Source organism: Camelina sativa, chromosome 1, assembly GCF_030686135.1.
Source record: "Camelina sativa cultivar CO46 ecotype springtype chromosome 1, ASM3068613v1".
In the NCBI taxonomy this organism is placed as follows: Eukaryota; Viridiplantae; Streptophyta; class Magnoliopsida; order Brassicales; family Brassicaceae; genus Camelina; species Camelina sativa.
The window spans coordinates 24608739-24625755 of NC_141880.1; the positions used below are offsets into that span (position 1 = coordinate 24608739).

At 35.4% G+C, this 17017-nt stretch overlaps 3 protein-coding genes and 1 long non-coding RNA gene across 6 annotated transcripts; 2 read left to right on the forward strand and 2 right to left on the reverse strand.

The window, feature by feature from the left end:
• Positions 1–571: 571 nt before the first annotated feature.
• On the reverse strand, positions 572–3664 carry LOC147950295 (uncharacterized). The gene is made up of 8 exons (XM_087461617.1): positions 2759–3664; positions 2474–2680; positions 2303–2392; positions 2111–2218; positions 1768–2014; positions 1370–1693; positions 965–1272; positions 572–875 (listed from the first exon to the last, which is right to left on the reverse strand). The coding sequence occupies exons 1-8, from the start codon at positions 3662–3664 to the stop codon at positions 594–596; spliced, it is 2472 nt and encodes an 823-aa protein (XP_087317743.1). The 3' UTR covers positions 572–593.
• Positions 3665–4980: 1316 nt separating this feature from the next.
• LOC147950296 (uncharacterized) lies at positions 4981–5649 on the forward strand. The gene has a single exon (XM_087512788.1). The coding sequence runs from the start codon at positions 4981–4983 to the stop codon at positions 5647–5649; it is 669 nt and encodes a 222-aa protein (XP_087368914.1).
• Positions 5650–6100: 451 nt separating this feature from the next.
• Positions 6101–8062, forward strand: LOC147950297 (uncharacterized). The gene is made up of 6 exons (XM_087512791.1): positions 6101–6181; positions 6496–6714; positions 6890–7128; positions 7241–7421; positions 7539–7677; positions 7767–8062. The coding sequence occupies exons 1-6, from the start codon at positions 6101–6103 to the stop codon at positions 8060–8062; spliced, it is 1155 nt and encodes a 384-aa protein (XP_087368917.1).
• A 5602-nt stretch (positions 8063–13664) lies between these two features.
• Positions 13665–16019, reverse strand: LOC104700976 (uncharacterized). 3 transcript variants are annotated; one of them, XR_015563834.1, is made up of 4 exons: positions 15832–16019; positions 15677–15715; positions 14186–15068; positions 13665–14085 (listed from the first exon to the last, which is right to left on the reverse strand). It is a non-coding gene; the product is annotated as an uncharacterized LOC104700976 (long non-coding RNA). The 3 variants fall into 3 exon arrangements; XR_015563836.1 differs by having other exon boundaries at positions 13878–14085; positions 14186–14257; positions 15832–15973; XR_015563833.1 differs by lacking the exons at positions 15677–15715; positions 15832–16019 and having other exon boundaries at positions 14186–15118.
• Between the last annotated feature and the right edge of the window lie 998 nt (positions 16020–17017).

The following is a 17017-nucleotide window of genomic DNA, read 5'->3' on the forward strand; positions in this document are numbered from 1 at the left end:
AATTTAACTATAATGTTTGAAGTTTAGGGTTTTAACTTTATGCTTTTGAGTATAGAGCACAAATGAAGCACAAAAATACAAATTTTTAGCAAACCGGTTTAGACATAACTGGTTTAATTTTGACATAATTGAAACATGTTTAATTTAGACATAATCGATGGGATGATGCTTATATCATCTTAAACCGGTTTGAACATAATTTAGACATCTCTAAACCGGTTTAATTTTCAAAATTTCCATCACCGGTTTAATTTAGACATCTCCAAACCGGTTTAATTTTCAAAATGTCCAAACCGGTTAAATTTTTGAAATCTCCAAACCGGTTAAATTTTTGAAATCTCCATAACTGGTTTAATTAAGACATCTCCAAACCGGATTAATAAAGACATTTCCAACACCGGTTTAATTAACCATAATTTTTGAAATCTCCAAACCAGTTTAATTAGTAATGACCAGTTTAATTTTCAAAATTCCCAGCACTGGTCAAATTCCAACAATTGCTAATCAGTCATTAACCATAATAAAAATCCATTACAATTACAATACAAATTAAAATAAAAATTCCAACAATTGCAACATCATTTCCCATCCATTCACACAAACTTTATTTTATCATTTGGCCATGCTACAACTGAACCTATTGCAACAGAAATGGTTTCAATCTCTGAATTTGGCCTCCACACCTTTGCTATACCAATCTTAGCCACTTCAACCGAGACCTTGCTTGCATTTGGACCTATGAGTACATGATGGCAAGAGTCGTTTGGATCTGTTGAAACTACTCTTCCTTCAGCTACCTTACGTACAGAGTTGCTGCAATCTAAAAGATAACACTTCTGCTTTGGACTTCTGGTGGAACTATTGTCGCCTGGACTCTACAACTCAAAGAAAATAATAGAAGCAAGTTCCAACATCAATGAAAGTTCCAACATCAATCAACAGACAAACAAATGAAATAACATACCTGGACTTTAGGTAGTGTTGCATCTGTAGTGGTTGCAGCCGTGACGTCAATCTTTATGACTGGCAATGCGATTTTCTCGCTAATTGCATCACCAATTAAACTAGCTTCAGTAGTTGGCCTCCACAAATGATCATTATCATTGAAAACCTTCACAACTTCAATACAAACAGCACTTGGACCCAGAGGTATATTGTTAACCTTCTCTTTGGATTTAGTTGAGCACACAACACCTTCAGCAATAACCTCATCGTCTTCATTAGTCCAATCATATATTTTGCATATTCGAGTTTCACTTTCCTTGTTTTGCAAAAATGTAAGAAGATAATAATTAGAGATATATCACTTCACCACAAGAAAAGAAGATTTGATATGTAAGAAGATAATGATTAGATATGTATCACTTTACCATGGATACATCTTCGGAAGCGACTGGATCCTTATACAAAAGCACCTTGTCCATTGGCCAAGGTATTTTGTATCCCACAGCTTCCTCAAGATATAGCACATCGGTTGTAGGCCTCCAGAGAGAAGCTTCTGAGCTTAGTGATGACTTAACAAGGACAGCCATTGCATTAGGACCAATTGATATACGACCAATTTTGTACATCGGTTCAGCAGAACATAATTCTCCTTCCCCAACAACTACATCTCCTGATTGAATCCAATCCAATATTTGTACTCTAACTCCTTCTTTGAATCCACCAATACTCTCTGATGTTTCAGTATCACCATTACTTGTTTGAAATAGGGAAAAGGAATTCGTAAATGTCTTAAAACCAAACCAATTGAACGAACAATAACGAAATGGATTACCTTCTTTCTAGCTAAGTCTCGGACAATGCCCCTTAACTCTTCAATCTCACTTTTCATTTCTGCCATCTTTGCATCTCTAGATTGCAGAAATGCTAACTTAGTAGCAGTAATCCCTCTACCAAACCCCCTTACTCGTCCAGGTTTGTCTTTTCCCAAAATCTTGCTCACAGCATCTTCCCTTATGTTATCAGCAGTTGATGTAGAGTCCATTTGACTATCAAGTGATTGTATTTGTTCCTGATACAAACATTTAAACAGAAGAAGACTCAGAGTGATTAACAAGTGATTGTAACTATCAATTATACACAATATAACAAGTTTCAGAATTCTTACAATAGTCTCAGCAAATTGAGGCTTCACAGGTCTACCATCAGCATGATTGTGTCCCGCAATCCATACCTTAGTCTTTGTCACCTTACTTGGGTCTCTACTCTTTTTTTTCTATATAAAGTACATACATATCTCAATACCATTTTATTCTAACAAGATATACAATATATATAGATATTTGACAACTATTTTTACCATATCATCAGCTAAATGAAGCATTCCTTTGCGGCTGGTGGTGTGAGGAATCTGATTTTGTCTCATCTTCCTATACTTGCTACTTATTTCCTACATTATAAATATCAGTGTCATTAAATCTATCAGACATGACATATAAACAAGAAAGTTACTTAGTTGTAGATAACTAACCGTGAAAGCTGAGTTAGTCTTGCTCCTAACCCAAGAGTTCCACACTTGAATGGATGGGATGTTGCTGGGTTTTAAATCTATTCTCTTAGCAGCAGTCTTCGCAGCACGTACTTTTGACAATAGCCTTGACTTCCAAGCCCTCCAGATATTTCCCATTTGCTTCAAAATAACAACTCTCTGCCATTCTTCTTGCAAGTTAAACCTCCCCTGAATCACATACAACAAGAAAAGGTCAAACATGTTTCATATCTGTTCAACAAAAAATAGTTGCATATAAATGTATACCTGAATCTCTTCCCACATTGCTTGTTTAGTCACTGCATCAACTTTCCTCCAATCAGAAATTATAACCGGAACGTGTTCCCTCACAAGGAAACCAAGAAAAGATGATAATGTTATTGAACCAGGTCCAACATGATCACCAAAGTCAGTGAAAGTAACTGACACCTTTTCATTAGGATTTTCAGCCACTTTACACATCTTTGTTGGTCCTCTTTTTTTTTTTTCTTTCACTCTTTCCTCCGGTACCTGACTTCCTTCATCAGTGTTGCTAGGAATCGCATTATCTTGACCATTGCCAACACCATCTTCTTCCATATTGGCAGCTTCTTCCATATTGGCAACTTCTTCCATATTGATAGCTTCTTCTTTATACTCCTGTTGTTCCTGTCCAGTCAAACAAGCTTCTCCTTCTATCTCAGAATCTTCTTTCTCATCTCCAGACATTGCTTTCTCAGTCTGATCAGCATCTGGTGTTACATCTTTCTCATTACCCTTCTCAGAATCTTCTTTCTCATCATCAGACATTGCTTTCTCAGTCTGATCAGCTTCCGGTGTTACATCTTTGTCATTACCCTTCTCAGAATCTTCTTTCTCATCTTCAGACATTGCTTTCTCAGTCTGATCAGCCTCCATTGATGATCGTGTTACATTGTCAACAGCATCATCTTGGGGTAATACATCTTCAACCACATTATCTTGCGGTGTAACATCTTCTACCTCATCATCTTGAGCAGCCACTTTCTTCCTTCTAGTACTACTTCTCCTAGCCACTTTCTTTGCTTTTATTTTCTTATTCACCTTTAGTGTTGTTTCTGGAGCAACTTCTGGTGTTATCTCTTCTACCTCCAAGCCTTGATTACGTCTACTACGACGAGGACCAACTTGACCTCCTCCTCTTGTCTTCGCCATTTCTGAAATTGATAAATGAAGAACAGTTTCAATCAACATAAATTCGAAACCCAAAAATCATAATCGAAACAGAAAATCAAAATTTAAACAAGAAATGTGCCAAACTTCGACATGCATGTTCATCGAAACTAAGAATCAATACCCAAAACCATAAACTTCCGCATCAAAACTCAAGAATCAGAACCCCAAATCAAAATGGTTTTCCATATCAAACAAATAAGCTACGACTGAATAAAATCATACCTATTGATGATTCCAGGGAGAGATTGTGATAAATTGAGTTGAGAGACTGAGAAATCAAGTTGACAAGGTGAGAAATTGAGTGAGATAAAGAGAGTGAGATTGAGAGAAATCGAGTGAGAGTTGCAGATTTTGAGCTCAATATCTTAAGAAATCGAGTGATATCGAGAGAGATCTGATATGATTTTGCCTTAGCCAAAAAATGAGAAATGACCTTTTCGGTTTTCTTTTATTTTGCCTTAGCCAAAATTTTTGTTTTTTCCCTCTTACCATTTTCAATAGCGGGATAATAAAGATTAGAACAAAAAATTGTCCCGTGTCACTTTCATTAAACAGCTTCAATAATTTGTAGCGTTTACAATATACAAAACGCTATCTTTAAATCATGAATAAGTCAAACATAGCATATACATCCAAAACGCTATCTTACGGGGCTATCAATACCCACATTTCCTGTAGTGTTAGGTTTTAATCTATTACATGCTTCAACAATGCCCTCCTCGCAAAAGTGAGTTGGCACATTCTCACCAAACCTGACTATCTACTGGCTAGAACTCTTCTTGGCAAGTATTGTAAGTCCAACCCATTCCTGGAATGTTTCGTTTCCTCCACTGCTTCTCATGGTTGGCGTGGAATTTGTATTGGGAGAGACCTGCTGAAATCCCATCTAGGCAAAGCAATTGGGTTGGGATCGACAACTTCTGTCTGGTACGATCCCTGGATATCACTCTCTTCACCAGTCACCCCTCTGGGACCTCCTACAGAACAAAATCAACATATGAAGGTTGAGGAACCTATTTGCCCGATATATAAGGATTGGGATAGCTCCAAGATCCGGACAGTTTTACCTCAATACGAGAGTGAGACCCTTAATCTTCGTCCAAGCAAGTTAGGATCCCCTGATCAATACATTTGGTTACTCACCAAGTCGGGTGAGTACTCGGCCAAGACAGTATCAAGCTGCTACAGACAGGGAAAGACCAAACCTTCCGGTCCTCAATCCAAACTTCAACTGGAACAAAAACATCTGGAATCTTCACTGCCCACCAAAAGTTCGGTTTCTAATCTGGAAAGTTATGAGAAACGCCCTTCCTTCTGGACAAAACCTGCGAATCAGAGGGATAAATCCATCTGCTACCAGCCCTCACTGCAACGCTGACGAATCGGTCCTCCATTTATTGTTCTACTGTCCCTATGCATCAGAAGTTTGGGAATCAGCACCTTTTAAGAATCCACCATACTCAGCACTTTTTACGAACATACAACAAGGAATTGAGGCAATCAACATTCTAACTTGCTTACCACCTTGTGGGATAGGAAAAGGGGGCCTTGCACCTTGGATCTTGTGGATGCTATGGTATTCCAGGAATAAGAGGATCTTTGAAAACCGACACTTTGCTTGTTCTGAAATCATAACACTCACCGTCGCATCAGCTAGAGAATGGCTTGTAGTCCAAGACCAAACATCACCTACGAAATCATCAGACCAGATCCTGGTAACTCCAGCTCTCCGTTTGGATACCATCCAATGCTTCTCTGACGCATCATGGCGAGAGGAGACGAGGGAAGCTGGATTTGGTTGGATCTTCCTTGACAGATCTCAATCCTCTGAAATCAAGGCCAAACCTGTGGCCACGAATATCATCTCCCCACTAATGGCAGAAGCTTTTTCTTTACTTCTCGCCATCCACCAAGCTCTTGATCTGGGTTTCAAGAGAGTTTCTTTCGCTTCAGATTCATTATAGCGCTTAATTTTGAGGCTTCTTTCAAGGAGCTTCACGGGATTCACCCCGACATCCTCTGCTTGTCTTTAAATTTCGATAGTGTTTCTTTCGATTTTGTGCCAAGGGATAGGAATAGGAAAGCTCATGCGTTAGCTAAATCGGCTTTACTTTCTTCAACTACTGTACCAGCTTTGATTTAATGAAAACCAGTCAGGTTCGTGACAACAAAAAAAAATTATATTTTCTGTTAAATATTTTTGAGGTGATGCAAAGTAAAATAAAATTGTGTCACTATTATTGAACCGATGTCAAATTATTCGATTACCATATCAATAATTACAACTGATATGGTTCTTGCAATGAAGGACTACAGACCAATATCTTGTTGTAATGTGTTTTATAAGCTCATTTCAAAGATACTAGCTCGTCGTCTCAAAGCCATCCTCCCTGGCTTTATAGCCCCTAATCAGCCATGCGTTCATTAAAAGATAGGATGCTAATGGAGAATTTGCTTCTTGCAATAAAGTTGGTGAAGGATTATCACAAGGAGGAGGTTTCTTCTCGTTGTGTCATGAAGATCGACATCTCTTAAGCATTTGATTCTAATCAGTGGCCTTTTCTGTTTAATGTACTTGCAGCGTTGAATCTTCCTGAGAGATTCATTCACTAGATTCGATTGTGTGTTTCTACGGCTTCGTTCTCTGTTCAAATCAATGGCGCGTTAGCTGGTTTCTTTCGGAGTGCAAGGGGCTTGCGGCAGGCTTGTTCACTCTCTCCATACCTGTTTGTGATCTGCATGAATACTCTCTCTGCGCTCCTTGCTAGAGCCGCAATTGCTCAGAAGTTTGGTTACCACCCTCGCTGCAGGAGTATCAGATTAACTCATATTTGTTTGATGATATTCTAGTTATCTATGATGGACATGTTTCCTCGATGGAAGGGGTTCTCGAGGTGTTTAAGGAGTTTGAAGCATTTTCTGCCCTAAGCATAAGTTGGGAGAAATCAACATTATTCATGGCTGGAGTTTCAAGTTCTGTTCGGACTGAAGTTTTGGCTCGGTTTCCATTTGCAAGTGGTTCCTTGCCGGTTCGCTATTTAGGCCACCATTTACTTACCAGGTGGATGTCTCTTGGTGATTGCCTTTCACTTGAAAAGATCTGACAGCGTATCGGTTCCTGGCAGAGTCGGTTTCTATCTTTTGCGGGACGCTTGCAATTGTTGAGTTCAATGATCTCTAGCCTTACTCATTTTTGGATTTCAGCTTTTCATTTGTCGAGTGCTTGTGTTAAGGAGATTGAGAAAATCTGCTCGGCTTTTCTCTGGTTTGGGCCATAGCTCAACGCGAAGAAGACTAAGGTATCATGGCAGGATGTTTGTCTTCCCAAGTCTGAAGGTTGTCTTGGACTTTTTAGCAGAGGCAAACAAAGGGAGACTGGTTTGGAGACTGGTTTCTGGTACACGCTCTTTATGGGTTAACTGGGTTCAAAGGGAGCTCATTCGGTCTGCCTCATTTTGGTCAGTGAGTAATGCTACCAGCCGTGGTAGTTGGATGTGGCAGAAGCTTTTAAAATACTGAGCCCATGCAAAGGTTTTCTCTTCTGTGGAGATAAAGAGTGGACTGCAAACCTCTTTTCGGTATGATCAATGGTGTCCGTTGGGGAAATTATATTATGACGTGTTGGGGAGTAGAGGGTTTATTGCTTTTGAGGATCCCATTGTCAGCCTCAGTAGCCTCGGTGCTTTCTACTCATAGAAGGCGCCACCATAGAGATCTTACTCTGAATGACATTGAGGCAAAATTAGCAAAAATCTGTGTCAGGGGGCCCTCTTTGGAGATAGATGTTGCTTTGTGGCGAGCATCAAATAATCAGTATAAGCCTCGTTCCTCAACCTAAAAAACTTGGTTACAGCTACGTCAAGTGAAGCCTCAGGTCAACTGGGCTAACGCTGTCTGGTTCTCTGACTCTGTTCCAAAATATTCCTTCATGCTATGGCTTGCAGTCAAGAACAGGGTCACAACGGGTAACCGTATGGTTGTGTGGAACAATGGTGCCTCTCTGTCCTCTGTGTTTTGCCAAGCACCTTTGGAGACATTGGAACATCTTTTCTTTGGCACTGTATTTTCCTCTCGAATCTAGGCACTGTTGACCCGAAAGTTCCTTCGGCACCATTACACAAACAATTTTGCGCAGATCCTCAGAGGTTCAATTTTTCAAGGCTCTACCCGCTACATCCTTCGATTTTTTTTCAAGCCTCTGTCCATACTCTCTGGTGTGAGAGGAACAAATGTCGGCATGGTGAACAGCCGCACACTTTGACTCAGCTTATCCAGTTTCTGGACCACCTAGTTCGTAACAAGATATCCTCTGTTCAGCGAATCAACCCTGAAAAGCTAAAGGATGGATTACAAGTTTGGTTTCAGTCCAGACCTTAAGCTAGGTTTGATTTCTTAATTTTTTTTCAGTTCTGTTGAAACACGGATGCAATACTTTGTACAAAGGTTTTTTTTGGTTTGAATATAATTTAACATTCATTCAAAAAAAAAAAAAACTGATGTTAAACAATATATTATGCATTTTTAATTAATATCATTTATTCTTGTCATACTATTTAAGTGATGTAATCAACCATTTTTTTTTTGTAGTGTTAGAACTTCGGTTGGGAAATTGATTGAGCAATCTATCTTATATATGATTGTCCACCTCAAACAGCTTAAGTTCTTAACACTTCTTGTTGAGAATTTTTTTATTTAGCCATGTTCTTTATTTTCTTTTATAACATTTTTAAGGGCCTTTTTTTAAGTCAATCATTTCAACTGAGGTTTTCTTTCCATAAAAGAGTGAGTTATAATGTAATGTTAAGTATATTTTTTTTCGTGACAAAAAATGTATTTGTAAGTCCTTGTATTTAGTTTTGATAAGTGAGTAGATTCAAGTAGACCTAACATATGAATCTTATCTGGCATTATTTGTTATATATATATGAAAGCTCAAACTCAATACCAAACAAATTAAACAAAAGAAATATCAATTCTAAAAATGAAATCTCATCTAGGTCGTTAATCATATTTTAATTTGACTTCAACCAATAATTAATCCGTCGGGTCGAATTCAATGTAAGCAGGAATTTAAGGGGGTATTGGATGAAAGAATTTATTAGAATTTGATTGAATATATTTGAAGACATAATGTTGGGGTGGGCGTTCGGGTACCTTTTCAGATTTCGGGTTGGATATTTTGGGTTTTCGGATTTAGAAAAATAAGATTCATTCAGATATTTTTGGATTTCGGGTTGGATTCGGTAAACACCCATCGTGTTTAGGTATTTTCGGGTTACACCCAAAGCCTCAAATTATATATTGGGTGCGGATCAGATTTGTATTTTTTTTAATCCAAACCAAAAAAAAACTCTGATATCAATCCGAATTAAAAAAAAATGAAATCAATCCAAATTCATTAAAAATGATTATAATCATAAGAAGAAAAACTAAAGTTATTAAACCAAAGTGAATTCATGAAAAGAAAAAGACAATTTCTAAATAACAAAACACCAAATTCACAAGCCGATAATTTTTAACTTCTTAAAACATCAAATGGCATCAAATTCAAAGTTAGAACTATATAATCTATCTAACCTAACATATGAAAACTGACATATTTAAAAATGAAAACTAATTTATCTTGTAATACTGATTATAAAATTACTTATAAAACTTGTAATATGACTCAATCTATTGTTAAAGATATATAATTTTGGATGGTTTCGGGTATTTTTCGGGTGTTTGGATATACCCAATCGGGTTTGGGTACCCGATTCATTTACTAAAAGCATCCAATCAGATATTTTTAAGTTGAGAGTCGGGTTCGGATCGGGTATTTTTAGTCGGATTCAGGTTCAATTTTTGGGTTCGGATATTTTGCCTAACCCTAACATAAACGATAGATTTTCAAGCAATTTAAAAAGAATAAATTAAATAGTGAAAAAATTAGGAACGTCTTTTATTTGATAAATTTTAATCAGACAAATTTTAAGTTACTACTATACAGTTTCTACATTCGAAATAAGTTGTAAAACTTATGAGCATTTTTGGATTTCATTTGATATATTGTGTTTTTGTCAATTTAAAGCTTCATGTCACTTAGTTTTTCATCATTTTGCATTCACAATTAGGTCCCGAGGTGCATATTTACATTGCTTTTGTCTCTTTTAGGTTCATGGAGTGGATCTTTGAGTTTTGGAGTCAAATGGAGCAAAAAGAAGGAAAATGGAGCAATGAAAAGAACAAAAAGAGATGTAGGAGAGGTAAAATAATCATGAGAAGAATGACCAAAGGAAGATGAAGGGGAGAACAAAAGAGATAGTTAACCATGATCAGTCTGTAAGTACTTGAAAGACCACGTTATATGAAGACTATTCCCTGTGAATTAGCTTTGGATACCTTGACGAAAGTGATAGGAAAATGAATTAGCTTTTGAAAGATCACGTCATATGTTGTCTTTGTAGTCGACAACTTCTGGAACTTTTTGGCTTAGGTCCATTAATTTAGGTCTTTACAAATTTAGTTGTGTGTTTGAGGGTGAGGATGTGCTGTTACTTGTAATTTTGGTTTAAATTGCGGTTTCGGTTCTGTTTTCGTCTCTTTTGTTTGTAACGCAACTCGTTTATTCTCAAACCTCCATGTTCTGTATTTTAGATGTTGTTTAAAGGGAAAGGAGTGGTGCAACAATTTATAAGAATTTCAGCCTTTTCCCTATTTCTTTTCAGGGCTTGAAACAAAAACATCAAGCGGAGTCGAAGTAACTGGGCATTGGGGCATGCATCTCTGAATGCTATGTTCTATTTGTCGGCGATTCTCAGCGTTATTATATTGTAGAACTTAAAGCCAAAGAACATTGCTGTTGAAACCAGAAAGCTCATAGAAATGGAGGTTTGTTGTCTGAATTCTTAAAGGTGACTGAAAGTATTTTGGTTACAGCCATACAGGAAAAAGTTAATCCTGCAAAAGCATTATTCAAGAAGCTGAGCTTAGTGGGAGGAAATTGAGATTTTGGTTCACAAAGAACTCTCGTTTGGCCACCGTCTAATTGGTTTCTCTAACAAAAACATCGTAATTGCTCTCCCTCTCTCTACCAATCCAAACTCTATGCCACACATTACAATGCAAAGAATATATGCTATAAATTCTCCTCCTATATGTGCTGACAACTAAATAAAATTACGTTATATAGATTTTCGGGTTCAGAGCTAACGTTTATAAGATTTAGTTTTATGTTTAGATTTAGGGTTTAATATAGACCAGTGAAAATCGTGATGGAAAACAAAACATCAATAGAGATTTCAAAAAATTTAAGTGGGTTCAGACGATTTTGTCTTTCGTAACAGAACTATTAAAGAAAGTGTGATTTTTCTCCGATGACATGTTATTTTTATCTATCACATTTTACGTTGCTGTGTTGTACGTACCATATTATTTTCTTACATGAAACAGAGAATGAGTGTTTAGTAATTGATTATACATCTACATCTACTTAAAAACATATAATAATGTTTTACTGTTTACGAAGAAAAACAAAAGGTATACATATTACAATTTCAGTAACAAGTAAATGAATGGTAAAGTTAGAATTATGAGTTATATGAAAAATCAGTTTGAGTTTTATTTTCATTTACTTAATTGGTTTATTTTTCATTGTCACTTTACCTATATTTTTCTCATAAATTCTGTCTTTCGTCAGATTGATTAAGGTTTATGATCTAAATTTTATGATTTAATGTAGAAATTCACACTATTCGAATATTTTTTGAAAAATCTAGTGTTCTTTGAAAATCTACATTGGTTTTTGTTTTAATAGTAAAACAGTGTTCAAGACTTCAAGTTATAAGTTATAAACTCTATGCAATGGAAACAAAAGATTCAAGTCGCGTTCAATCAAAAACATACACATACAAATCACGCAAAACCATCATAGACAGCACTGGAAGTTAAATTAAGGGTGTAATTTAGGATAAACCATCATAGACAGCACTGGAAGTAACATTAACTTATCACGCAAAAGCTCAATTATCGAGAAGCAAAACTTAAAATGGAATCATCCAAAAAATGGTCAAAAGACAACCAACCAAAATGTAAAGTATGTGTGTACACCAGCCAAATCTTATAATCTAACACAAATCTAAAAAGATACCAAAAAAGAACAAACAACTATAATGCTCTATAATAGTATATTAGTAATCTAACACAAAACTATATAAAAAAAAGAAAAACTGCCAAAAAATTGTTTATTGACATGAAAAGTAGAAACAGTGAAATCCAATGTTCCATCGACAAACAATCAATCAGCTATAATGCTCTATAATAATAAGTAACTCAATCGGCTATAATGCTCTATAATAATAAGTTAGTAACAAACATAAACTATGTACATATTAAAGAGTATGACCAAATCTAAAAACACATTTAGTTGATCTAAATAGCAGAGAATATCAGTTATGCCACTCTACAATAAGAATGATAAAATCGTCTGCTGTTCTCTTGATTTTAACATTATCAAGTCATCAACCATAGAAAACTGTTATAGAAACATAATGTATGGGTAAGGAATTCAAGAAATATCTATTGCACTTTGTAAACAAAAATACGTGTGATTCAATAGACCAAATGATAGACACGAATACACCATACCAGAGATATTTTCAAGAAAAGCAAGTCGACTGATACAGTTTGTAGAATCTAACACAATAATCATCATTTTATGGTGCAGAATTCAAAAATCAAAAGTGGAAACAGATGAAAGGTGCAAGATATATTGAAAGGTTCTATATAGTCGTACTGCCTCAACACATGAACCCTTTAGTTTAGCTATTGATTATGATGTCTCTTAGAATCATATCAGATGAGACATGTATACTCTTTCCTTTGCTTAATACCAAACATAAGAGTATAAGAATGGATTTTTTACATAAACCTTTGTACTAAAGCAGAGATTTAAGAACTTCTAAGTCTAAAAACTATTATAGCAAACTACGAAACAAAATACTGGATATAGGATACATTTAGTCCGACCTAAACAACATAGAAGAACAGAGCATATATTACACATGCCTATAATGAGGATGATAAAAGTGAACTAATTTCTGATTTTGACATCAATCATAGAAAGTGTTATTCAAACTAACAAACCAAACAAATGAAATAAAAAACAAGAAAGATCCATTACACATTCTAGTGATTCAATTGATATATAAGCTCCATCAACTACGTAAGACTAAGAGCAGACACTACTACCATAAACTGACCATAACAGAGATCATTTCAATCATTGTATAGTAAAGACTAAGCCAACAAGTACAATTTATAGAAAAACAAAGTAATTCATCAGTTAATAATGCAAAATGCCAATATATCAATCACCAAGAGTTTAGACTTTAGATAATAACGCAAAACGAAGACATTCAAGATTCAAGGGAAACTACTACAATCATTTACATGAACGTTAAAATAAATAGCTACAATCAACTAAAAGCTTCATCCATTTCAGATGGAGTTAAAACTCACAAGGCTTATAAATATGAGAAATATAACTGATTTTAATGATATAGGGAACTAAAGATAGGTTTGCACAAAAAAAAAAAAAGGGAACTAAAGATAGATAAACAAAGAGACAATCTCTTCCTGAGAGACAAGCTCTCCCTACAAGGATCGAAAGCCCTTGTCCAATCCTAAGAAAATAACTCTTATGTCTAACTTTCCTGTCTTCTCTAAAACCTAAGCTCTTTATTTACAGAGAAACCTAATATAGAAACGGAAACAAATCATATGAATTATCAAGTCTAATTAAGATAGTACTTAGTAGAAATATATTATGATCTCTATCAGTTTCATAAAAGAAAAAGTCTTAAATTACATAGAAGCACCAAAACAGAGATTATTAGTATCGAAAAGGGTTTTTAGAGCATACGGTAAAACAAAGACACTCAAGATTCAAGCAAACTACTACCATCATTTGCAAGAGTCTCATCTACGTTCAAAACTACAATAGACTACAAGAGCATTTCCATTTCCGAAACAAAGACACAATAAGTTTCTACAATCCGACAGACTACAGTAAGTACCGAAATGAGAAACTCTATGATACATAAGTACCAAAACAGAGACACAATAAGTTAACAATGGAGTCTCAATAAGTTAACAATGGATATGTTAACAATAAGTTTCTACAATCGAACAGATACTAGATCAATGAAATTAATGATGTTAAGACAAGTATTCAAGATACATCTTTAATTAGAATGGTGTTTTAGATATACATATCTAATATCTTTACGTTACGTAGATATATAAGTTAAGACAACTAATTAACGTAAACATTTAATTTTCACAGGTGATAATAACAATTGATCACAGACAAGTTGAGAAAAGTCTATACCTGATTATGAACACCTTTTTCAAGCACATACCTGAACAAATCAAAATTAGTATTTACTTCATGTCTCTGTCTCATACTTGTGATTTTCAAAATATAATCAACTAATTCAAGCAAATTTTAAAAATACATACCTGTTAAAGAAGTCTGCTACACTTGTAATCTCCTCAGAGTTTGTCCATTTGAACGCCTTCAGAACCACATACCTGAGGAAATCATAATTAGTTAGTCTCCATTGAACATACATGCCCCTTTACTTGCCTTGTTTTTTGAAGCTTAAATGGCCCTCTGCTTAAACACTCTTAAATTGGTTTGCCAAGTATCTCTGTCTTATAACTTCTCTAAGTCGTGTGTCTGTCAGCAGTCTTTGTCTTAAGACTTTGCTCTTTTGTCTTGTAATATTTCTAAGCCATAGGTTGTTTCCATCCAAAGCCGTGGGTACCAGAGCTCTTTTGTGTTATTCAGTCTTTGTCTTAGACTTTGCTCTTTTTGTCTTATAAATTTTCTAAGCCATAGGTTATTTCCATCCAAAGCCGTGGGTACCAGAGCTCTTTTGTGTTATTCAGTCTTTGTCTTAAGACTTTGCTCTTTTGTCTTATAATTTTTCTAAGCCGTAGGTTCTTTCCATCCAAAGCCGTGGGTACCAAAATCTTAGAGCTCTTTCTGTTATTCAGTCTTTGTCTAAAGACTTTTAACCCGTAGGTCATTCCCATTCCAACTCTTAGAGCTCTTATGTCTTGTAATTTTTCTAAGCCATAGGTCATTTGCATTCAAAGCCGTGGGTACCAAAAGCTTAGAGCTCTTTTGTGTTATCGAGTCTTTGTCTTGAGACTTTAAACCCGTAGGTCATTGCCATTCAAACTCTTAGAGCTGTTTTGTGTTATTGAGTCTTTGTCTTAAGACTTTTAACCCGTAGGTCATTCCCATCGAAACCTCTTTTCCAACTCCCAACACATGCGTGCACTACCCAGCCAGTTCAATTCACAGTTTGCAAGGGACAATGTCCCCAAAAAGAATCTGACAGAGCACTATTAGATTAGTGTCTGCCCATGAATCTTCTTGGGTTTTGAAAGAAAAACAGAAACCAAAACCAAAACTAATTGACAATACATCCCAAGATTAAGAAGAATCTGCAGGACGATTAAAAAGGGTTTTGAAATCCTATTGAAACAAACATCTTGATTCCAAAATCCCAAAACGAATTGTCATTTGCAAAACAATCTCATCGACAAGAGCTAATAATATCATACATGTTTGTTCTCTAGTTCGATTTCAATCGTGCAAAATTCAGAAAACAAGAACAAATAAACCAGAAATTGAAATCAACTTGCTTCCAAAATCTCAATTGCGAAACGATCTCATCTACGAGAGCTGTTCATACATATTTGTTCTCTCTCGTTCGATTTCAATCATCCACAACTCTCAGAAAACAAAACCAAAAACAGAAATTGAAATCGAGAAAACAATCTCATCGACAAGAGCTTATTATCATACATGTTTGTTCTCTAGTTCGATTTCAATCCTCCAAAATTCAGAAAACAAAACCAGAAATTGAAATCATCTTAGATTCCAAAATCGCGAAAATAAACCAGAAATTGAAAACGAGAGAACAGAGATTTACATACCTCGACGATTGTTTCAAGCCGAGACAAAGCTTCAAAACGCTATAAACAAAAGAACAAACTATTAAGAATACTCAAAACCCTAAGAAATCAAAATCGCAAAAGGAACGAATCTAACCAATAAATCACCAGAACGAAGAAGAAGAAATAACTCGTACGATTTTACCAGTTATACGCCGAATCAAGCATCCTCCAAGTACCGTAAACCCTAGATCAGATCTGTACCACCAAGATTAGATCTCGACTACACGAAAACTTACAGATATCCTAGAAACAAAAATTCGCAATCTACAGAATGAAGACTACTTTTTTTTTTTTTTTTATGAGAAATAATAATTCATCCGATATAAATTTTAGTTGCGTCTTGAGTGACATCAAACGCGTTTTGCTAACGGCTACTTATGCAGAATTAACCGTTGATTCATCAGCTAAACTAATCGGACGGTCCTTCTTTTTCCACGATTGACGGTTACCACACCATGTAAAAAGATCGTAAGTTTAGGCCTTAGTAAGTCCAGTCAGGCCCATTAATTCAAATTCTGTACTCTGACGCTCCTCTTTTGTGTCTCCGTGTTGACCGTTACAATCTAATATATCAAATATTAATTTAACTGAAGAGAGATAATAGAAAGTTTAACATTTTCTTAAATGTTAAGGTAAAATTTATTAGTATGCTCGGAAAAGTTTGCTTTGTTTTTTTTTTTTTTTTTTTTTTTTTTGTCGTTCCCCTTCTCCTTTATAACCTAGTTCTCCATTAATATTAATATTATCAAATACTAGAATTGTAATCCCTAGGACTTGACATTTATTCTTAAGTTTGACGTTTCATTAAATGTCAAATATGGATGCAACATGGATTGAAATAACACCTTTCAAAGTGCTCTATGACTTGTGAGATGTATGGGAGATCAGGACTCACTCACTAGTTCACTGGCTTGTATGTCGACATGGGACAATTCAATAGACAACTTATTACTTGGACTGATAGTCAAATAAGAAACCAATTGGTGGCCATACAGCTAACTGGGGACAGTAGATACAATGAAGGTCTTCTACTTTGGCTTTCTTCTCGCCCACTGCTCTAATATTATTAAGTTTTAATTTTTAAAATTTGACCCTATTTCTTTAAACAAACGATGCATCTAATGTTAAAAAGTTATTTTTCTTTGAATTTAATTTAACATTATTTTCAAAAAGAAAATGGACATACATATGCTCTAAAGCTCATATGGAATTCTGTTAGAAAGCATGAATTGGAACAAGAAAGGTTGGATATGGATGGGAACGCATCTCCTTTTCACGATTCGTTTATATACTTTTGCAAAACATCTAGTTTAGCAAGAA